The 23,310-nt window shown below is 43.9% G+C and overlaps 2 protein-coding genes across 6 annotated transcripts in view; one reads left to right on the top strand and one right to left on the bottom strand.

Annotated features, from left to right (window-relative positions):
- Nucleotides 1-134: 134 nt before the first annotated feature.
- NUDT2 (nudix hydrolase 2) lies at nucleotides 135-14,084 on the bottom strand. Of its 2 annotated transcripts, XM_009188620.4 has the most exons (4): nucleotides 13,992-14,058; nucleotides 5,297-5,449; nucleotides 4,978-5,113; nucleotides 135-727 (listed from the first exon to the last, which is right to left on the bottom strand). In XM_009188620.4, exons 2-4 carry the CDS (start codon nucleotides 5,390-5,392, stop codon nucleotides 411-413), a joined length of 549 nt encoding a protein of 182 aa, XP_009186884.1. In that variant the 5' UTR covers nucleotides 5,393-5,449; nucleotides 13,992-14,058; the 3' UTR covers nucleotides 135-410. The 2 variants fall into 2 exon arrangements, with proteins under 2 accessions (XP_009186884.1, XP_003911634.1); XM_003911585.5 differs by lacking the exon at nucleotides 5,297-5,449 and having other exon boundaries at nucleotides 13,992-14,084.
- A 178-nt stretch (nucleotides 14,085-14,262) lies between these two features.
- The window catches only part of KIF24 (kinesin family member 24), a 91,277-nt gene continuing 82,229 nt past the window's right edge, over nucleotides 14,263-23,310 (top strand). For 3 of the 4 annotated variants that reach the window (XM_017949778.3, XM_017949779.3, XM_009188618.4), the window contains exon 1: nucleotides 14,263-17,036. In XM_017949778.3, coding sequence (XP_017805267.2) covers nucleotides 16,975-17,036 — 62 coding nt within the window. In that variant the 5' untranslated portion in view covers nucleotides 14,263-16,974. The remainder of the gene's footprint in view (nucleotides 17,037-23,310) is intronic. The other variant, XM_003911586.4, reaches the window with a different exon arrangement.

Here is a 23,310-nt window from a genome sequence, read left to right as displayed (position 1 = left end):
GAATCCCTAGCTCTTAAGTTCTCTGGGGATACTGTATGGACACAGAGTTCCCTCTGGGTAAGGTCAGAACTCTGATTCACTTCAGCTTTCTTCTTCCCACCAATGCCAAAAGTCCAAGAAATAAACACAACAGGTTAGAAGGACAACCTTGAGCTGCTTGCAGTTTATTTATAAAATACAAGGTACACTTACTGGGCCTGGCCTTTTTTATTTTTACTCTTTGCCTTCCTTTCCACCCAGCCAAGATTTTTGCATGCTCTCATCTGGGAGTTGAGCCGATTTCACGAATCTATCTGCTCTTGGCTGTGATGAGCCAAATACTAGCACAACCTTCCCTGGACCTGAGGGTGGCTTCATCTTAGAAGGCCCACAAGGATCCTACTGAAGCAAATGACTCTGCTCCAGTCAGCTCAGGCCTCTGTGGAGCAAAGAAACTGGTGTCCTTCTTGGAGTGCTGCCTTCATCTCCTTGAACTGAGCCAACTGGCAGGCCTCCTCCAGCCCCAGCCAGCAGTAGGCTTGGTGCTCATGGGAGAGGCGGATCTCCACATCATAGTCCTTCACCTCTGCCAGCCAGTAAATGACTGTTTTAGGCTTGTTCCTGGCCACATAATTGAGTTCTCTTTTGAACCCCTCAATGATGGTCAGCTGGCCTGCTTCTATGCCCGCTTCCTCTCGAGTCTCCCTCAGGGCTGTTTCCAAGTCATCCTCTCCTGGTTCCACATGGCCTAGTTAGGAGAAAATAGGAAGAAAAGGAGGAGGAAATCTTCCAAAGTTCCCAAAGCTGGATTTTCCAGACTATATATATATATTTTTCTGTTTTGTTTTGAGATAGGGACTCACTCTGTTGCCCAGGCCAGAGTGCAGTAGGGCAATCAGCTCACCGCAGCCTTGAATTCCTGGGCTCAAGTGATCCTCCCACCTCAGCCTCCTGAGTAGTTAGAACAACAGGCATGTGCCACCATGCCCAGCTAATTTTTTGTTTATTTATTTATTTATTTGGTAAATATGGGGTCTCACTGTATTTCCCAGGCTAGTCTCAAACTCCTGGCCTCAAGTCATCCTCCTGCCTCAGCCTCCCAAAGTGCTGAGATTACAGGTATGAGCCACCACACCCAGCCATTCAGTGACTTTTCTAGGTGTTCCTAGGCTAAAGGAAGCCTGGAGATTGGCAATATCCTAACATGCCTGGGAAGGGGGTATAGGGCAGGTAGTGTCTAGTTCTTGGGGTTTGAGCAATCCCACCTTCCCACTCCATCTTCTCTGCAGAGAGTGAAACAGACCATGTGTATAGCAAGTCAGGTTTAGAATACTGCTCTTTGATGGTATGAGATGACCTTCTTCAGATGTCTGATTTCTTATTCTTTGGAACTTTCTTCATCCCATGCTCTAAGGAATCACTTTTCTACTGGAGACCTTAAAGTGACCTTTTCCAAGGAGGGGGAAGTCCTTTCTTAACAAGTGGAAGTTAGCTGACGAGGAAGTACTTTGCCTACAATCCAGTGAGGACTTAACATTGTCTGCAGGTGGACCCTGACATTCCAGTGCAAAAGACAGGCTCAAAACCCTGCACAGCTGAATGAGCAGCTGTTTCCATTAAGCTACCAGGCTTTTTCCAAATTGTTTTCCTCTTTCTTACTGGGCAAGGCCAGATTTCAGTTTCATAGGGAAACCCTTGATGGGAACTTAGACTAAGGGCCAGCTGAGAACCACTTCTAAGAAAATATGTTAGGCCGGGCGCGGTGGCTCAAGCCTGTAATCCCAGCACTTTGGGAGGCCGAGACGGGTGGATCACGAGGTCAGAAGATCGAGACCATCCTGGCGAACACGGTGAAACCCCGTCTCTACTAAAAAATACAAAAAAACTAGCCGGGCGAGATGGCGGGCGCCTGTAGTCCCAGTTACTTGGGAGGCTGAGGCAGGAGAATGGCGTAAACCCGGGAGGCGGAGCTTGCAGTGAGCTGAGATCCGGCCACTGCACTCCAGCCCGGGCGACAGAGCGAGACTCCGTCTCAAAAAAAAAAAAAAAAAAAAAAAGAAAATATGTTAGCAACACCCAAACCCAAGAAGACAGCTGCCAAGAAACTGCTGTGGGAGAACTTGAAGCTCTGCAGGCTGGAGCAGCTCTCAGTTTTACCTCTAGGCCCCTCCCACAAATCCTTAGCTTCCCCAGAGGGGGCAAGGACTGGGAAGGGTCTGGCAGACTCTGTCTACACTTGGCTCCAGTAAGTTTCTAGGGAGGCCTCCTGGCTCACAGGCTCATGGGGAGCAGAATCTCTCAGTTGTTCCCTCCTTGGTTTGGAGATTGGGGGCCCTCCTCCTTCCCAGGGGTCTACAATGCCCAGAGCCAGTTGCTGCACAAAAAACTCCCCAGGGGCTGGGTGCGGTGGTTCATGCCTGTAATCCCAGCACTTTGGGAGGCCGAGGCAGGTGGATCATCTGAGGTCAGGAGTTTGAGACCAGCCTGGCCAACATGGTGAAACCCTGTCTCTACTAAAAATACAATAATGAGTTGGGCGTGGCAGTGGGCGCCTGTAATCCCAGATACTTGGGAGGCTGAGGCAGGAGAATCACTCGAGCCCGGGAGGCGGAGGTTGCAGTGAGCCGAGATTGTGCCATTGTACTCCAGCTTGGGCAACACAGGGAGACTCGTCTCAAACAAACAAACAAAAAAACCCAGAAACTTAGTACTTAAAAACCATTCTAGCTTACCGCTTCTAGGGAATTTTCTCTGCACAAGCACCTCCTATAGTGGTGTACACAAAGACAGATAGGTAATGCATCGGGGGAGCAAGGTGGGAGGGATGCTGCTAGTGACGGGTGATACTGATTCTGGACGTCCCACCTACCCTCAGAGGTGTATGGAAGTCCCTGAGCACACCCCTCCCAGGGGCATCTATTCAGTATTCTGCCCATCAGTGTTAATTAACAGGGTAGCTTCTGCTGAAGCAGGAAAGGATTAGGAGCGGTCCACTGACATCAGGTAGAGAGAGGAACAAGGCAGTGTGACTCAGGTGATCTGGAGACAAGTGTGACTATTCCTATTCACAGTATTTGTGAAGCTTCTGTCTCTTTTTTCACTTTGTTTCTCCCCAGTACAACTCAAACATGCAAAATTTATTTCCTGTTCCCATTTCCTTATTTTCCTTCAATCCTGGATCTTTGTCCAACCCTTCTAACCCCACTCCCTTTTAAAGTCCCTGCTTTCAGCTAGGTGTGGTGGCTCACGCCTATAATTCCAGCACTTTGGGAGACCAGCTGGGCAGATCACTTGAGCCCAGGAGTTCAAGACCAGCCTGGGCAATATAGTAAGACCCTGTCTCTATGAAATAATAATAATAATAACAAAATAATTTTAAAAATAAAGTCCCTGCTTCCTTCTGTCTGAGAGCTATTCCTCATTCCAGCAGGCACCTGAGCCACAGTCTGTCCCTCCCAACTCAAACCATCCCAATGGCCTCAGCTAAGAAGGGCTCCTTTTTCCCATTTCTGCCTACACAGCCTGGCTTCTCTTTCAGGACTAAATGACTGCAGCTTTCTGACTCTTAGAGGTGGGGTCAGGAGTACTAGTGGATGAAAACTGGCCAGCTTACAAACAGATGTTGGCTTGGCCTAAGGCCAAGTAGTCTTCACTGTTCTTTCCTCTGGAGACTTGGCCAACTCCACCCTCAGTGCTGAGTGATAGACTCAAGGCACAGGTAGCTAGCTGGTCAAGCTGCAATTCCAAGGTCTCCATAATCTTTACAGCCTCCTGGTCTAAGAAGGCCCTGCCCATCCCCTCACTCCTCCACTCCTGCCACAATCCGCAGATGAATCTATGATCAGGGAGCCCAACTTCTCTATGCTCCAACTCAAAATACAACTATGTTCAGAAACACTGTAGAAGTCATACTCTCTGTGTTTAGTTCAAAAGAAAAACCGGGCCGGGTGCAGTGGCCCACGCCTGCAATCCTAGCACTTTGGGAGGCCCAGACGGGCAGATCACCTGAAGTCAGGAGTTTGAGACCAGCCTGGCCAACATGGTGAAACCCCGTCTCTACTAAAAATACAAAAATTAGCCGGGTGTGGTGGCGGGTGCCTGTAATCCCAGCTACTCGGGAGGCCGAAGCAGGAGAATTGCTTGAACCTGGGGGGGGGAGGTTGCAGTGAGCTGAGATTGCGCTACTGCACTCCAGCCTGGGAGACAGAGACTTCATCTCAAAAAATAAATAAATAAATAAAAAGAAAAACCTAATGATAGGGACACTGAACTAGGAGTCAAAGGAAATTGATCAAATGAAATCAGAGACAGGCTAGAAGAAAACTTAGGATTTTCTCTTTTTTTGAGACAGGCTGTGTTGTCCAGGCTGGAGTGCTATGGCACGATCTCGGCTCACTGCAGCCTTGATCTCTCGAGCTGAAGTTATTCTCTAACTTCAGCCTCCTGAGTAGCTGGGACTACAGGTGTGCACCACCATGCCTGGCTAATTTTTGTATTTTTTGTAGAGACAGGGTTTCGCCATTTTGCCCAGGCTGGTCTCAAGCTCCTGGGCTCAAGCAATCTGTCCACCTCGACCTCCAAAAGTGCTGGGATTATAGGCATGTGCCTGCCCAAAACCTTAGGATTTTCTAATCAAGCCCTTGTTTGACAGATGAAAAATCCAAAGCTCAGAGAGGTGGGCACACAACTCAGTCAACCTCAAGGTCCCCAATTCCCTGCCCACTGGCTTTTCTCTTACCCAGCCATTCACCACAGAGGTTGGAGAGCTGGCGAATGATACTCATAAAAACACCCTGGGATTCAGTCACAGAATTCTATTTCCAGCTCTACTCTGGCCTGGTCTAGAGACCTTGTATGTAGAAAGGTTCAAGGCTCCTACCTTCCCTACCCTCTTTTGCTACATAGTCACTGGGAATCAAGCCTTGGGGAGGGCCTGGCTGGGTAGATTTCTGAGCAGCGCTTGGCAGTTTCCCAAGAGCTGGCCCCTCTGGCGTCTACCTTTGGGAGGAGTCCAGTGATGAATGCCATCTGATGCCTGCAGCAGTAAAAACTCAATTGTATTGTTGTCCACTTTGGGAATGAGGCATCTTCGGAAGATGATCAAGCCACATGCTCTCAGGGCCATGGTCTTATCCTAAGGATTTAACAAAGAAGATACAGAATACTGGGAAGTTACACAAAATAGGAAGCTCCATACTGGGGGGTAGCAATCTGGTGCTGGACAGTAGCACAGACTAGCTAACTGTGATCTCATAGCCCACAGAAAAAGGCAGCATGCCCAGGAACAATGGAGGGCATCCAGGAATCAGAGACTGACCTTTGTGTGTAACTGCAGGACCTTGGCAACTACCCTCAGTTCAATGTGGCCTCTATCCCAACACCTCCAGGGCTCCCTGTAAAACAGGGCTGGCATGCATTTGTTATGCCACTGGAGATCCTCAGAAGCAAACGTACTGAAACAAGAGAGATGCTGGGAATGGGAGAGAAGCAGTACAAGTTTTATCATCAAACCCGTAACCCCATTTGCCCCAGCCCATATCCTGAGCCCCTGAAGCGCACAGCCCCCCAGCAATGTGGTTTCTGACAATGCAGAGAGGTCATCTACAGAGGAGGGTAACTTCATAGAGAAAAAAATATTTCGTTGAGTTTTTGTTTTTCTTTTGAGACAGGGTCTCCCTACATTGCCCAGGAAGTGATCCACCTACCTCAGCCTCCCAATGTGTTGGGATTATAGGCATGAGCCACCATGCCCAGCCTGATATTTTTTTAGTCTTTTATTTTATCCATTTTTTGTTTTAAGAGACAGGACTCACTATGTTGCCTAGAATGGCCTCAAACTCCCGGACAGAAGTGGTCCTCCCCTGGGTGGATCATGAGGTCAAGAGATCGAGACCATCCTGGCCAACATAGTGAAACCCTGTCTCTACTAAAACTACAAAAATTAGCCGGGCCTGGTGGCACGTGCCTGTAACCCCAGCTACTCAGAAGGCTGAGGCAGGAGAATCGCCTGAACCCGGGAAGTGGAGGTTGCGGTTGTGGTGAGCCGAGATCGGACCACTGCACTCCAGCTTGGCGACACAGGAAGACTCTGTCTCAAAAAAAAAAAAAAAAAAAAAGACAAAAAAAGAAAGTGGTCCTCCCCCTCAGCCTCCCAAGCAGCTGGCAATACAGGCACATGCCACCATTGCCTGACATTCCTGGTGCCCGGGGGTAGCAGAGCTGATGCAGAGAGGGCAGCTGGAGCAGGAGTTGCTATCCTCCATGGCCCCTTTGCTGGTGCTCAATCAGGATGAGTTTGCAGCTGTCAAAGGCATAAAAATCAGGCCCAAACAGAAACCTACTCCAGGGCAATTCTCAGGACTGCCAACAGATGGTAATGTTACTCTAGAGAATAGCAGTTTCTCACCAAAAACCAAACCCAACACCAAGATCTTTCCAAGCTTTTCCAAACCTGTAACAAAAGTTTTTAAGGATTGGAAATAATCTGAAAGGGGATTTCTGAAATGATCTGTGCTCTCATATACTGTTGGTAGAAAAGTAAATTCGCATATCCCCTTAGGAGGGCAATTTGACAATAATTATCAAAACATAAAATGCACATTCCCTAAGAGTCAGCAATTCCATTTCTAGCCACTCTCACATAAGAAATATAGGTTTAAGGCTGGGCGCGGTGGCTCAAGCCTGTAATTCCAGCATTTTGGGAGGCCGAGACGGGCGGATCACAAGGTCAGGAGATCGAGACCATCCTGGCTAACACGGTGAAACCCCATCTCTACTAAAAAAATACAAAAAACTAGCCGGGCGAGGTGGCGGGCGCCTGTAGTCCCAGCTACTTGGGAGGCTGAGGCAGGAGAATGGCGTAAAACCTGGGAGGCGGAGCTTGTAGAGAGCTGAGATCCGGCCACTGCACTCCAGTCTGGGCGACAGAGCAAGACTCTGTCTCAAAAAAAAAAAAAAAAAAAAATAGGTTTAAGATGTACACACAATGATGTTCACTACAACTTTGTTTGCAATATCAAAAAGGAAAAGAGCTAGAAACAAATATCCATCAATATGGGAATGGGCAAAAAGTACAGTATATCTATATGATGAAATAGTATGAAGCCATTAAAAAAATGAGGTCAAGGCTGGGTTCAGTGGCTCATGCCTTTAATCTCAGCATTCTGGGAGGCTGAGGCAGGAGGATCACCTGAGTCCTGGAGTTTGAGACCAGCCTGGACAACATAGTGAGACCTCATCTCTACAAAAAAATAGAAAAAAATTAGCCAGGTGTGGTGGCATGCACCTGTAGTTCCAGCTACTTGGGAGGCCAAGGTGGGAAGATTGCTTGAGCCTGGAAAGTTGAGGCTGCAGTGAGCCATGTTTGCATCACTGTACTCCAGCCTGGGCAATACAGTGAGACCTTGTCTCAAAAATAAAAGAAAAAGAAAAAAAAAAAATTAGGTCAAGCCTAATGTGCTGCTTGTAAGAAAAATTTTTAGACACATGAAAAGAAGATAGTTCTGAATAGTATGTATAATGAAATCCCTGTTTGAGTTTACAAAATCATATATAAAGTGGTAGGCTTTCATTAAACACCATGTTCTATTTTCCTGGACTCCCTGTTTATGCCAAGATCTTACCCCATTCCAGAAGCCAAAAGGAAGCACCCCATCACTGTAGAACTGGTGAACAAAGATTTCATATTATTGGTCCATGGCTGAGGCAGAAATAGGTAGCTAATCCCATGCCCTCCCTACAAAGATGTTCAAAAAGCATTAGAAAGTTATAGATGTAGGGTACCTTGCTCCTGCCTCAGGTCCCATGGAATGAATGTTAGAATCCCTAAATAAGCTTAGGGATCCAAGACTAGAGGGCACAGTGCCCTGCCTAAGACAGGAACTCCATACCACTGCCACCATCAGCACAGCATGGACAAGCAAAGATGCCTGCATGGGGAGCCAAGAAAGATAAGCCTGCGTTGGCCACATGGAACCACTGGGGAGAGGAGAGCAGCGGTGGGGTGGGGGAGGAATCTTAGGGTAGTGACAAGGGTATACCCTAGCAAGAATGTATTTCAGTGGACGCCAGTATATTAGGGATGACTACGTCTAAGAACCACATCAGCTAACAGTTCATCTCAATGGGGCCAGAAGAGCTAGGATCAGATGCTCATTCTCCACCTATGTTCTGGACCCATGGAAAGAATAGTTCTTCTAGAAATATAGAACTCCTCATTGCTCTTTCAATTGTTTGACTTGAGCCAACTATTCTCTAGAATTCCTCCTACCCACTCTATACACACAGCCTCCTACTCGTCAGAAGCAGCTCAGATGTCACCTCCTTTGTGAAACTTTCTGGCTTTAATCACTCCATGTTCTGCGTCCTTAACATGGCTTGAACAAACTTAAAAGTTCAATCAGGGAAGCAAATGCTATGAGTGACAGAAAACTAAAGATTTATTATAAGGAGTAGACATTGTGTGTCTTTAGAAGTTGGCGGAGAAATCCATGCAACTCTGTCGCCTCTGCACCTGGTGTTGGGCCTGAAGTCTGTGAGGCCAGCAGTTAGGAAGAAAACTGGATGTGAGGTGGAAGAGAACAAAGACAAACTGGAACCTCTGAGAACAAACTGGGATCTACAAGGACAACTGGAACTCATGAGGACAAACTGAAACCCACAGCTTCCTTTCACTGGCCGCAAGCTCAGTGACTCAGGTGATCTGGAGAAGCCGGAGCCCTCTGCTACAAAGCTGACTGCACACATGGCCCAGGACTCAGAGGAGCTGAAGGAGGAAATTCAGTAGGAGCTGGGGGTGCTGGGGGCTGTGTGATGACCTTCACCAACAAGGTGAGCCAGCAGATCAGAGAGAAAGTACAGGCACTGCCACCATGCCTGGTACCCTGCTCTGTCCTTCACAGTGTACAGACCCAGCTCTGTCCTTCACAGTGTACCGGCCGCTACTTCAGTTCAGCTTTCCAAATCTCTCACGAAATTTTCTTGTGGACAACCCTCACCTGGAAGCAGATGGGAAAGACACTGGGAATCCAGAGTAGCTAAACTGACACAGTACAATGCTACCACAAGCGCATATACCTAGTATAGTAAATCTCTGCTGCTGCCTCTGGCGGGGAAGAGCCAGATTATAAGCTCTGTTTTCTTGGGACCCAGCACAGCAGTTCTGAACAGATGTTCATTGACTCAAAAGAACTCTCTCCCCACCTCCCACTCAAACAAATGTTTGAGTATGTTCTGGGGCCCTGGGAAATAGCCCAGTGTTTTCCTGAAGAGTGCCATTTACATAAAAGTGAATGGAGCTATTGTTGGGGGTTTTCTGTTTTTCTGGAGACCACAAAGCTGAAACTGTCCACGGGTTTGAAAGTAGCCAGCTTTCACACACAGACTCCAAGTGGATTCAAATCTCAGGGGGTTAAAGAACACAGCATCCAATATGCAAATATGCCTGCAGCCAGGATTGCGGAGGTGAGAACTCCAGGCTGACAGCAGGCAATTCACACTTCAAAAAAGTGGCAGAGTGCCTGAGGTGGTTAGAAAAAACCTGAACCAAAAAACCCTCAATGTCATCCGAAGGTTCCAGAAGCTAAGGAAAAATATTCTTGGCTTTCTCCATATATACAATTCCCTCAGAGCCTAGGAGGTTTGGGACCTAGGTACCAAAAAAAGAATTTACAAATACATGGCTATGCTGTTTGTTTCAATATTTTCATCAAATTAATCAGAGTAACTTTAAAAAGCTCTCGGAAATGTAATTTTAGGTTCAGGTAGAGCTCTCCAAATTTTCCCTCTGACCTGTTCTCCATAGTCTAATATCCCTTTAGCAAAAACAGCATTTCATGTCGCGTTATCAATTAGGCATCTATATATACTGTGCCAGCTATACTGTGCAAGACTTTTGACAACTATTGTTTCTAAAGCTCAAAACGACCTTTCAAGAGAAGCATTATTGTATCTAGTTTACAAGGACACTGATATTATTTTAAAAGGTTAAAATACTTGCACAAGGGCATAGCTGGTCTGTAAATGGTGGGATCTCAATCTAAGTAAGTCTAACTCCAAAGTCTATAATTTTTGTCCCTATCATAGCTCTGTTCACCATAAAAGAGTAGGGCTTAGGACACAAATGGCCCTGAGAGAGGACAGACACAAATGATTTATAAAATCATTTCCAGTTTCAAAATTCCCAGTCTTTTTTTTTTTGATAGGGTCTCTCTGTGTCATCCAGGCTGGAGGGCAATGGTATGATCGCAGCTCGCTGCAGCCTCAGGGCTCACTGCATCCCTTCTGGACTCAAGGAATTTTCCTGTCTTAGCCACCTGGGTAGCTAGGAATACAAGCAGGAGCCATCACAACTGGCTAAATTTTAAAAACACTTTTTTTGTAGAGATGGGGTCTTGCTATGCTGACCAAACTAGTCTTGAAGTCCTGGCCTTAAACGATCTTCCCACTTTGGCCTCCCAAAGTGCTGGGATTACAGGTGCAAGTTACCGTGCCTGGCCCCAAATTCCCAGTCTTTAATCTATATTCATTTGGAGGTTAAGATGTCAAGCTGGGATCATTTCCACCAAAAAGGTTTTAGTTGGGGGGAGAGGGCCGTAGACGTTAAGTCCTGTATCCGAAGGAGACTCTGAAGGAGGGGTAAAATGTAGCCTCAGGCTCCTAATAGCACCTGTCTCGTAAGGGTTTCTATGCCTCCTCTCCTCTTTTCTGGGAAGCAGGAACCTAAAACCACATGTTCCACTTAACTTAAGGCACTAGTGTCCAGAAAATTTGCCCAGGCCCTCCTCCAAATGAGGAGGAAGGCCAACTGTTTGCCTGCCCACAAGCAGTTCTATGTGACTGCAATTCTATGTGACTACTCCTTCACCTCCCACATCATAATTATCTTTTCTCCAATTTGCCAGTTTCTTTCTTCCCTTTTGGAGTGGACAGAAATGAGGCACCCACCCATGAGTAAAGCTCTTTCTTGTGAGAACAATAACAAAAGGAAGAGAAGGAAAAAAAAAAGAAATGCAAAAGAAAAGCCCCAACTACCATGAATAAATTGAGACAAAGAAAATATTCCCTCAAATGCACTTTTCCCTGGACAACTGCCACTCCATTCTTCTTGCAGAGATGAAGCTGCTGAGTCATTTTTCTATTTTTGCTGTTGGCTGAGGGAGGAAACAGGAGATTTTACCTATAATGGCATAAATATTGGCTTCTAGGATAAGGCCAAAGTCAGACAAGGTTGGGACAAAAATCATTCTTAGTGAAGGGGATTTGTTAAGCAGCCTATTACTGCCATCTGCTGTACAATTCTAGAAAGCTAACTTGGGGAATTGTAACATTAAAGCCTGAAGCCTTTAGGGGTTCAAAAGCCTTTAGGAGTAAACAAAAACCCTAAAGGGGTTTTGTTGACTCATCTCATGTCTGTTGTGTGTATCCCATGCGACAGACAGTGTGAAGGATTGACAGATATGAAGCTGAATACTACAAAGCACCAACTTCCTAGAGATTAACAGACTAGTGAAAGTGGAAGACATTCCAACAGACAAGTTACAGTGTGTTTTGTGCAACATAAGATGGAAAAGCAGCAAAGAAGCATCTTTAGGTTAACAAGGTACCCCATAAGGATTCTGATGGGTCGTTAGTTTACCAGGCAGAAGGGAGGCAGATGCAAGGCATTGCCAGCAAAGGGAGGAGTGTGGGCAACACCTCAAGCGCAAAATGACATCTCACTGGTAAATAGCTTAGTTTATATTCTGTAGGCAATGAAGCCTCTGACTGGTCTTAGGCAAGGATATAATTTGGTCACACTGACATTTTACAAAGACATTCTAGCTGCAAGCAAGGTGGGGAATGAATTAGGACAGACTGGAAGCAGAGAGATTAACCAGTTACAAGTCTACTGCAACAGACCAGTTAACAAATGATTCTAGTTAGATCAAGGCAGAGGCTGTGAGAAAGGAAAGGAAGGGATGAATCTGAGAGATATTTCAAAGTAAAATGGACAATATTGATATTTCATTGTCTAAGGGACAGAGAGATGTTTCATAAGCCAAGGGAAAGAGAAAGGCTTTGGTTTGAGTACCTGGGTGGAAGATGGGGTGCAAGTGAATCATTTGTTTGGGAAAAGTTGAATTAGAAGTGCTATAGTCTACCCATAAGATAAATGAACAGATGTGTCTAAAGTTCAGTGATCCTCTCATCCCATCTCTTCATTTCCCAAGGTGGGAATTTTCTTTTTTAAAATCATTTTTATTAAAATAATTTTTTCTCTCCTCCCCTCTCTACCAAGACCACGGTGAAAATTTTCTATTAGAGCAAGATATAGCTCCTACCATAGGTACCTCGGCAGCCCACATTCCCTCCAATTTAGGTAGGTCAAGCTGTCCAACCTGCCCCTGCATCTATCTGGTATTCCAAGCATTTTCATCCTCCTTTAATCAGAAACACAGAAAAGCATGGCTGTCTATGCAGTCAGAAAGGCCTAGCTATTGAAGTTAATAGTTGTCACTTAGAGGAAGATACTTAACTTCCTCATTGGTAAAACGAAGTTAACACCTACTTTTCATGGTTGTTGTGGAGTTTATAAATGATATATATAGAGAAAGGGTCTGACATTATCAGAAGTACTAAATACATGAGTTATTCTTATCCATGTGTCATAAAAGATCATCAGAAAGCTTCTCTGTTGTAAAGAAATGACTTTTCATTTTGTCTGTAAAACTGCTGAACACTGTTCACCACAGTATATACATTCCTTATAAGGTCCCACAGAATAAATTCCTTTTAATATAGAAACTAGAAAAATTATTTATCTTTTGAAGAATGGATTTGTTTCCTTATTAGTAAGAATTACCTTTTTTCCCTTAACTGACTCATTTTGGTCAAAATTGGGTACTCAATTACAGTAAGTACACCAACCCACTGACCAGTGTATTTGCCTGTTCTTATTATAAAGATAATAGCTACCATTTTTTAAGAAGTTACTACTTGCCAGGCGTTGTGTCAAGTGCTTTACCTTCATTATTTCACTTAATCTTCACAACAACCCGCTGAGGCATTACTGCCATTTTTCAGAGGAGTAGAAAGGGAATTATGGCTCAGAGATGTCTGGGTAGTGATTCAAATGTAGGTCTGCCTGACTCCTAACATCATTCATCTTAACCTCGACTTTATAACAGCGTTTTACATTTGACAATTTGATTGCATTGTTTTTTGTTTGTTTGTTTTTTGTTTTTTTGAGACGGAGTATCGCTCTGTCGCCCAGGCTGGAATGCAGTGGCGCAATCTCGGCTCACTGCAAGCTCCGCCTCCCGGGTTCATGCCATTCTCCTGCCTCAGCCTCCCGAGTAGCTGGGATTATAGGAGCCCGACACGACGCCCGGCTAATTTTTGTATTTTTTTTTTTAGTAGAGACCGGGTTTCACCGTGTTAGCCAGGATGGTCTCGATCTCCCGAGCTCGTGATCCGCCCGCCTTGGCCTCCCAAAGTGCTGGGATTACAAGCGTGAGCCACCGCGCCCGGCGGCATTCAGTTTTTTTTTTTTTTTTTTAAGGCGGTGGGGTTCTCGTTCGACTTTCTTTACGTCTGCGATAACTGCCACGATATTACCCATTCAATAATTGAAGTAATTAGAAAACATAAAATCTCTTTTGGAAAGCAGGCGGGGTTTAACAGGTAACAACAAAGTGAAATTGAGGCCCACGGAGGGTCAGGTTCGGCGCCAGGGCCTCTGGGCCCTAAACCTGGACCTCTCCCGCCTCTGGGATTTGGACGACCCATCCCATCCCCACTCGGACGGGGGCAACCAAGGCTCACAGGGTCAGGGAACCTCCCTTCTCCCGGTGCAGACAGGAAAACTGAGGTCCTGAGAGCGGATGGGACCTGGCCTGCCCACACCTCACTGCCAACTTGAAGGAGGGCACATCCATCTCGGGCCTTGCAGAGACCGGAGGCAGATTCCCATCGCTCCAAGGCTCATTTCCTCCACTAAGAACTAAATTCAAGTGGACCCTAAACATACTCACCAGAAGCAGAGGGAGGCAGGAGGCGGATCTTGGACGGAAATTGGAAGTACACCGGCCAATCAGAAGAGCCTGGTTACGCTTGGGACTACCAATAGAATTTGGCAGAAGGCTCTTCGACCCGCCTCAAGGGTGCCTGTCTCACACGGAGAACGTCGCGAGATCTTCCCTCAAGCCGAACGATTGGCTGAAAGTCGGAAATTGAGAACTACGCCCGCTGTTTCTTCAGACCTCTGATTGGTCTTCTAGAGGAAAAGTCAACGAACGCCAACCGATTCCTTGGATGCCCATTGGTGGGTGGTGCGGGACTGGCGACGCGCGGGCCACAGCGCGGGCGTTCGAACTGGCGCTTGGTGGCGTTGCCATGGAGATGCGGCCTGGCCGCCGCCGGTGACTCCCGGGTTGACAGGGCTCTTAAGTTGCGGGCCTTGGGGCTCACTCCCGACGGCACTGTCTTCTCCTCTTCTCAGACAGGGCAGACCGAGGAGTTTGGACCGAGGTGAGAAAGGGCGGGGAGAATAGAGGAGAGGTAGGTCTGGTCCGGAACCGTGGCGCCTGCCCTCCGACAGGGGTGCGCGTGACGTCCGCTGAGCGCAGGAGGAAACTGGCAGTTGTGAAGGAACCGGGAGTTGGCCTCTCTTGGTTCTTCCTAAAGTTCGCCTACTCTCCTACCTTTCATCCCCATATCTTTGCCTTTTCTTCAGCAATTATCTTGAATGCCACTTCTCTCACTTTGGGAGACTAAACTCTTGAGTCCCAATGTCCTCTTGCTTTTGAACCGATAACCCTGACCGTGCGGCACCTCTCTCACGGCGCTTCTGTTCGGCCTTGGGTTGTGTACTTCCGGGAAGCCCATTCTCTTCCCTTATCCCATAAAATTTTGAAGCCTTTAAGGTAAGGCAAGCATCGTTCACAATGTCTTGCATATAGTAGATTTTCAGGAAATATTTGTTGAGTTGAATTTAATTTACAAGAAATAGATTGGATTCCTCTTCATGCCCTGCCTCGTTGTCTCTCCGCTTCAGAGACAATTTTTTATTTCGAGGCTAGGGGAAGGCCACCCTAATCTTAAATGCAAAAGGACCTGAAAGTCCACAGTCCGCAGCGGGCCTTTCTACTCTTTGTGAAAGGCTAAACTTTTTTGGATTGGTTGCTACAACTCTTCCTGCATTTGTGGCTTTTAGCCTTGGTCTCCCAATAATTTTATTAGACTCCTTTTAGTCTTTGCTTAAAATAAACCATTCTGTTGCTGTATGCCGAGAGAGTTTATCTCCGTTTAGCTTCTTAGTGACCGGCAGCTATTGTCACATTTTAAGTGTGCTTTGGAAAATGTTTTAAAGCATCTTCTTTGTATTTGTATTCTACAAGTAGAGAGGCTTTGTAGTCTCTCTCCTGAAGTGCATATAACAGCTGCTCAGGTGAACTCTCATCTATTCATCAGGTGTCCATGATAGAATTGCGTTCCTAAGACTGTTTCGTTGTTAACTCATGGATTATATATTGACAGTCTGATTGTTGGTGTGATTCTTCCTTATGTCAAATTCATAGCTCACTGGTGGCCTTAATAAAAGGAGTGAAAAAGTTCAGTACAGCAGCTATGTTCTTGTTACCCTTTTATAAAAGTTTGAAACACTACCTTATTGCTAAACTGCAGATCTGTGATATATAGTGGAAACCCACTATATGTGGGTTGGCTTTGGCTCTGTCTCTGTCTCTAATTCACTGTGGGTGGCTTTGCAAGTCATTTAGTTCCTTTATTATTATGATTTTGGCTTTTTCTTTATTTTTTAGAGAAAAGATCTTGCTCTGTCACCCAGGCTGTAGTGCACTAGCATGATAATAGCTCACCGCAGCCTTGAACTCCTGAATTTAGCCCCTTTAGACCTCACTTTTTCCATCTGGAAAATCAAAGAATTGAATTAGATTAAAATTCCTGTGGCTCTACTATCATCAAGTCAGGTAGTTGATGTCAGGTAGACCACTCGCTCTCAGCCTTCCAAAGACCAAACAGACTTTTTTCTTAGCTGCTGAAAGTGGTAGTAACCATTTATTGAGTGTTTACCCCGTACAAAGCACTGTATCCAGGGCTTTATATACATATTACATTTTTCTTAGTATAGCACATTAATGTACTGCTAAGATAGCATTTTATTTAAAACTTGTGGTTTTATATTGTTAATGAAAATCTTTAGCTATTCAAAGTGTGTCCTTGGGGCAACCTAAGGTATGATCCTATCACTTTTTAGTTTAGGGGGAACCACAGTTTCTTTCTCTGGGCTGCTCTTTTGTCCTTTGTAAAGTGAGGGGCTGAACTCGTCTAGATCCCTTCCAGATCTAGTATTCTATGATGACTGATCTGTTAATCTAGTTTCCCCATAATGGCTCAGCAAACCAGTTTATAATTTGCACAGTGTAGATCCTCAACACATTTTGTTAAATAAATAATAGAGTTCTACTTCTTAAACTTTGGGTATGTGGTCATTGTATACCTCCCAAGTTACTGTCTCAAGGGTTTTGATGTTCATATCGTGTTGAATAAGAAGAGTTTTCTGTAGGTATAAACTAATAATAATAGTATAATATATTGTTGAGTGTTTATATACCAGACACTGAATTTAGCAGTTAATTTACATTATTCTGATTAACCCTCATGAAAGGAAACATTTTTTCCAAGTCAGCATTTTTTTGGTCAGTTCAATGCAGTAGCTTCCTAAATGATCTCCCTCTTTCCACTTTTACCCACCTGCTGTGATCCATTTCTCACAGAACTGGGAGAGTGAACTTTAAAGACATGTATCATAGCATATACTTTCCCCACTTAAAATCCTCTAATGACTTTCTACTTCACTTAAAAGTAAAATTTGGACACTTTTATGTAGCCCAGTACACCTTACATAATCTGGCCCCTACCTTTCTTTCCTCTTATACTATTCTTCTCGCCTACTATGCCAGCCAACCTGTCCATGTTTGATGTCTTGATTATGCCATGCTCATTTCCACCTTTGGGCTAATGTGCTCACGTGGAACCCTGTTCTTCCTGATTTTTAGGTAAGTGACTCCAAGTTATTTTAGGTTTCACCTCAAATGTTCCCTTCTGAATGAAGCCTTCTCTGAACATCCAATGTAAAGTAAGCCTTGCACCTGGCTTTATTCTTCTGTAGTGATTATCATCATCTAAAACTACCGCTTATTGATTATTAATTATCTCCTCCCATTAAAATAATAGTGCCATGAGGGCAGTGACTTTATCTGTTTTTTGGGATTTTTTTTGGAGACAGGGTCTTACTCTGTCACCCTGTTGTCCACACTGAACTGCAGTGGTGTGATCATGGCTCACTGCAGTCTCAGACTCCCAGGCCCAAGAAATCCTCCTACCTCAGCCCCCCAAGTAGCTGGGACCATAGGCACGTACCACCATGCCCAGCTAACTTTGTTTATTTGTAGAGATGAGGTCTCACTATGTTGCCCAGGCTCGTCTCAAACTCCTGGGCTCAAGCAATCCTGCCTCGGCCTCTAAAGTGTTGGGATGGCAGGCATGAGCCACTGCGCCTGGCTGAACTTGTCTGTTTTGTTCACTTATATTTCTGGTGCATAAAACAGGGCCCAGCTCATACAAGTCTCTCAAAAAATATTTCTTGAGGATTGGATAAAGGTTCCTCTTGGAACTGTGACCATATCTGTGTCCATATCAATTCATTTGAGTAATACAAACTTGCATCATTTTGGTGCCCAGGAGCAGTGACTCAGGGCACCACCATCTCTTGTCACAATTTTCCTAAGTAATCAAATTACCCTGATAAATAGTTTCTACCACCTGTTACCACAAATGATATCAAATGCTTTTATAGAGTTTTAATATAGTGTAGGAATATTTATTTATTAAACAATTATTGAATATTATTTCCAATCACTGTTTTATTTATTTTTATTTTTTTTTCTGAGATAGAGTCTCGCTCTGTTGCCCAGGCTGGAGTGCAGTGGTGCAATCTTGGCTCACTGCAACCTCTGCCTCCCAGGTTCCAGCAATTCCCATGTCTCAGCCTCCTGAGTAGCTGGGATTATAGAGTGTGTGCCAACATTCTCAGCTAATTTTTTTATTTTTTGTGGAGATGGGGTTTCGCCACGTTGACCAGGCTGGGCTTGAACTTTTGGCCTCAAATGATCCGCCCACCTCGGCCTCCCAAAGTTCTGGGATTACAGGCATGAGCCACCATGCCTGGCCCCAGGCAGTGTTTTAGAACCCACATATAAAAACACTAATAAGACACATTGCTTTTTTCTTTCTTTTTTTTTTTTTTTGAGATGAAGTCTCACCCTATCGCCCAGGCTGGAGTGCAGTGGTGTCATCATGGTTTACTGTACCCTCAACCTCCTGGGCTCAAGTGATCCTCCCACCTCAGCCTCCCAAGTAACTGGGACCACAGGTGTGTGCCACCATGCCCCATGCCCCATTAATTTTTATATATTTACTTATTTATAGAGATGGGGTATCCGTATGTTGCCCAGGCTGGTCTTAAACTCCTGGGCTCAAGTGATCTTTCTGCCTCAGTCTCCCAAAGTGCTGGGATTACAGGTGTGAGCTGCTCTGCCTGGGCAAGCACATTCCTTGACCGCAAAGAGACTATACTTTATTAGGGGAAATAGACATAGTTAAATAATTATCATGTAACAATTATTAACATAATTAACTGTAATAATAGAGATATGCTAAAGGTATGATGCAGACACGGAAGGGACATCTGATCATATTGGGGGAGACCAGAAAAGACCTCATTTGTTGTTATAATCAGTAAGAGGTAGGCAGGTAAAGGGAAGTTTGATGATAGTGGAGGAGGCTGCTTAAGAGCACAATGTGAATGAATGCACAGAGAAATAAAATGGTCTAAGAAGTTGACTAAACTGGAGAGCGAGGAAGGGGCTAGATTATAGAAGGATTTGTGGGACATCCTTAGGAGTTTGGACTTTGTACTCTGTGTAGGTGATTAGATGCCACTGAAGGGTTTTAAATAAGGGAGCAGCATTGCTATAACTGCTTTCAAAAGAGTGATCTGTCTCTACAGTCTGGAAGATGGTTTGATGGGGGGCATAACTGGAGGCCAGGAGAACAGGTATGAGATATGTAATGAATAGGTGGAAGATATGGGGCTGAATAGCCAGAGCAGTGGTGGTAGGAATGAGGATAGGAGAGGAGAAATTTGGCAATTATTTGGGAGATTAAATTGTCTGGATCTGTTGATTACGTTTGGGATTAAGGGAGAAGAATGCCTCTAGGATGCTTTCTCATTTAGTTCTGAGTGACTGCATGAATGGTATTTTCACCCCACTTCCAAAGAAGAGAAGTGGAGGGGCAGATTTTGTCAGGAGGTATAATGAATTCTGTTATTGACAAGTTCAGATGCTCAACTGTGGAGACATTTTTATAGTGATTCTTGCTGTTTTTGCTGCAAGACATAGCCATGAGATTGTTTTACTACGAGGCGAACTAAAGTTACATTGGGATTCTGGAAGTAACCCACTTAATAATATTGCATAACATCCAGACCAAAGAGACTAATTGAGATTTCACCAGCAATGAGGGGTGGTACTGCGTCTATTACAGTCTTTTAAGTTAGCCACTTGCTTATGTGAGATTTGATTAGATAAAACTAGTGGTATAGAATTATGTAGCCAATATATGGCTATCCGATCACTTTCTAAAACAAATTTATATCATGGTTTTGAATAAATTAAATGATCTGTGCCTCAGTTTCTTTATTTGTAAAAAGGGAGATGATACTAATTGCCATCTATCACAAAAAGTCTTGGAAGATTATTCAGGTAGCACAATTAATTACATGTTAATAATTTTGATTACAGTGAATGAAATTACTGTTTTAGTCATTCTTTGCTTTCTGGATGTCACTCCTTTGGAAATAATTCCTGGTCCCATGGTGGCGACAGTTCCCAAAGGGACTGAAAGAATCTCTGTCATCTTGGTAATTTGCGAAAACTGATTGTAACAGTTATTTTTCTGATTGAACACGTGAAATATATTTTGTTGAAAGTGTTTTATGACTGCAATGTGACAAAAATCTGAAAATGACAACTTCCTGCAGTTTGGTCAGACCGAGATTTTAAAAATAAAGCACTGAATTTAAACCCAACATTGGTTACCACCTGTTACTGAGAAGTCTTTCAAAATTAAACCTCTATATTTAGAGAAAGTAATACTTGCACTGGTTTAAGATAACTAGGTTCTAAAATTTTGTTATGTTTATTTTTAGGTGATTGCTCATGCTTTTCACCAAATGTAAAAACGTAGTAAACTCATTGTAGGGCTCTTGAGGGGAATTGTAGTAATTGCAAAGCATTAGCTACTTAACCATAAACAAACTTGAAACTATTTTTTCTTTCAGTTCAAAACAGAAACAATTTCTTGAAAACTACTTTTTAAAAATGGGTATAATTTACATGATTTATATCCCCAAATCCACATCTTGCCGTAAGAATTCTATTAAGTATCATATATTCTAATTCCTTTGCAGCAGCTGTTTTAAGCAGTTGTCTAGTATCATCTGTCTTCTGTTGAGATCAGTAGTCTATAGATAGAAGAATCCCTAGAGTTTGAAATAATAAGTTCTCTTATAGGGGGAAAAGTGTATACTGTATTTTTCACCCTTTAATCTCTCACTGATAATACTGAATTTCTTGTGTTCTTAGTGACTTTATGCCTAATATGGGGTACAGAAATGTTTTAATAATAAAATTGATTGAAAATGCTGACTTTCTTTAGTGTCAGTTTCTTTAATTTGTTTTTTGGAGACGGAGTCTCACTCTGTTGCCCAGTCTGGAGTGCAGTGGTGCAATCTCGGCTCAGTGCAACCTCCGCCTCTCAGGCTCAAGAAGTGCTCCCCAATGTCAGCCTCCCAAGTAACTGCGACTAAGGCATACATCACTACACCTAGCTAATTTTTGTATTTTTTGTAGAGACAGAGTTTCACCTTGTTGCCCAGGCTGGTCTCAAACTCCTGGGCTTAAGGGATCCAACCGCCTTGGCCTCCCAAAGTGCTGGGATTATAGGCATGAGCCACAGTGCCTGGCCTTGTATCAGTTTTGAATAGTCCAGCGGTCCCAGTGACTTTGTTAGTAACTTCTTTAAAATTGGTTATTATTAGGTTGGGTGCCGTGTCTCATGCCTGTCCTAGCACTTTAGGAGGTCAAGGCAGGAGGATCACTTGAGCTCAGGAGTTTGAGACCAGCCTGGGCAACATGGTGAGACCTCATCTCTTAAAAAAAAAAAAAAAAAAAGTGATCATTATTAGTGTTTATCTAGGGCTAGATGGGTTGGGGGGAAATGGGGAGTGACTGCCAGTGGGTACTGGGTTTCTTAATGTAAATGAATAAAGTTGGTTCGTATAAAGGGACTAGGAGCAGGTAGAACCATGGAGTGTATTAGAAGGGTATATGCCCTTCTAAAAGGGACAGCCACTACTCTGTTTTGGTCTACTACTTCCTTATCTAATTGCAGGCCCGATGTAACTACATCTTTTAATTTTCAGGAAAAGCAGGAACTGTATATTTTTAATTGCTCCTAATTTTTTAAACAGTACAACAAATTTAAAAAAAATTTTTTTAAACACTTTGTAAGCCAGACTGCAAAATATGAAGATAATCCTTCATGGACCAAATATTATAGGCTAGATCAGCTACAGATTAGATTATCTCTATTGACCTGGCTAGCTGTAGGACTCCTTTTAAAAAAATCTTACAAAAATAAAATGTAGGACAGGCACAGTGGCTCATGCCTGTAATCCCAACACTTTGGGGGCTGAGGCAAGAGGATTGCTTGAGGCCAGGAGTTCCAGACCAGCCTGGGCAACATAGGGAGACCTCATCTCTACAAAAAATTTAAAAAATTAGTCAGGTTTGGTGCTGTGCACCTGTAGTCCCAGCTACTTGGGAGACTGAAGCAGGAGGATTGGTTGAGCCCAGGAGTTCATGACTACAGTGAGCCGTGATTGCACCACTACACTCCAGCCTGGGTGACAGAGTAAGACCCTTTCTCAAAAAAAAAAAAGTATGTATGCATGTATAGCTTTTTTTTTTTTTTTTTTTTTTTTTTAATGCAATAGGTAGATCACTGTGCCTGTTTTGTTTCAGATGCTTAGTGGGTGCATTACAGAAACTGTCTCCTGTAAATGTATAATCAGTACACTTGTAGAGAGTACTTTAACATGTCTAATTTTACTGTCAATGCCTGTATAAATTATTTCAATTTTAAACTTGAAGAAGCAGAGACCCATAGATGTTAAATAATCTGACCATGTATCACACCTGGTTCTTAGCAGAGCCTGACTGAGTCCTCGGTTTTTTTTCCTCCTGATCTAGTAATCTGCTATAATGGTTACTACTGCACAAACGCTTTGGTAGTCTAACAGATATTTGAAATAAAAATCTTATTTAACATCTTAAAATAGAAAAAATAAACCATGTAGGTATTTTGCTCACTGTTCAATTCCATCTGCCTCCCTACAGAATAAGAATGTGTTTGGTGGCAGTGGTAGTTTAAGGGCCTCTGTTTATTGGATGTCTATGATATGTTACACCAATGCTTTAGTGTTAGTTACCTTTAAATCTAGTGACATGTCAATAATTATAGCTAATCTATTTCTAAGAAGGATGGAGGGAGGTCTTACATTACAATATGTAGCTACAAAGAAAGCAGTGCATAAAAATAAAAGCACACATTTGAACAATGCAGATATAGTTAAGTACATGGAGAAGGGTCATTATCCTGGTAAGCCTGTCTAAAGAGATCTAGAGCAAAAATCCTGGGGTACAGGTAAAATAAAGCTCATTTCAGCAACATTTTGGCAACTTGAGCTCAAACATACTTAAATTTGTAGAAAGAGAAAAATTACTTTAGGTCCTCCCCTTTCCCCTCCTTCCCAAGGGAGATCTGTAGCCATTTGTAGGTTATAGCCTTTTCCTTTTTTTTTTTTTTTTTTTTTTTGAGACAGAGTCTCGCTCTGTCGCCCAGGCTGGAGTACAGTGGCCGGATCTCAGCTCACTGCAAGCTCCGCCTCCTGGGTTTACGCCATTCTCCTGCCTCAGCCTCCGAGTAGCTGGGATTACAGGCGCCCGCCACCTCGCCCGGCTAGTTTTTTGTATTTTTTTTAGTAGAGACGGGGTTTCACCGGGTTAGCCAGGATGGTCTCGATCTCCTGACCTTGTGATCCACCCGTCTCGGCTTCCCAAAGTGCTGGGATTACAGGCTTGAGCCACCGCGCCCGGCCCCTTTTCCTTTTTTTCCTTTTTTTTTTTTTTTTTTTTTTTTTTTTTT

This window comes from Papio anubis, chromosome 13 (genome assembly GCF_008728515.1).
Source record: "Papio anubis isolate 15944 chromosome 13, Panubis1.0, whole genome shotgun sequence".
In the NCBI taxonomy this organism is placed as follows: domain Eukaryota; kingdom Metazoa; phylum Chordata; class Mammalia; order Primates; family Cercopithecidae; genus Papio; species Papio anubis.
This window is presented reverse-complemented; position numbering and strand designations above follow the sequence as displayed.

What these genes read in the sequence shown, in the direction of transcription:
- NUDT2 (XM_009188620.4), bottom strand. Translation starts at nt 5,392, where the DNA reads ATGCCAGCCCTGTTTTACAGGGAGCCCTGGAGGTGTTGGGATAGAGGC. An exon ending in TCCTGCAGTTACACACAAAG is followed by an intron (nt 5,114 to 5,296) that starts GTCAGTCTCTGA and finishes TTAAATCCTTAG; the next exon opens with GATAAGACCATGGCCCTGAG. An exon ending in TCACTGGACTCCTCCCAAAG is followed by an intron (nt 728 to 4,977) that starts GTAGACGCCAGA and finishes TCTCCTAACTAG; the next exon opens with GCCATGTGGAACCAGGAGAG.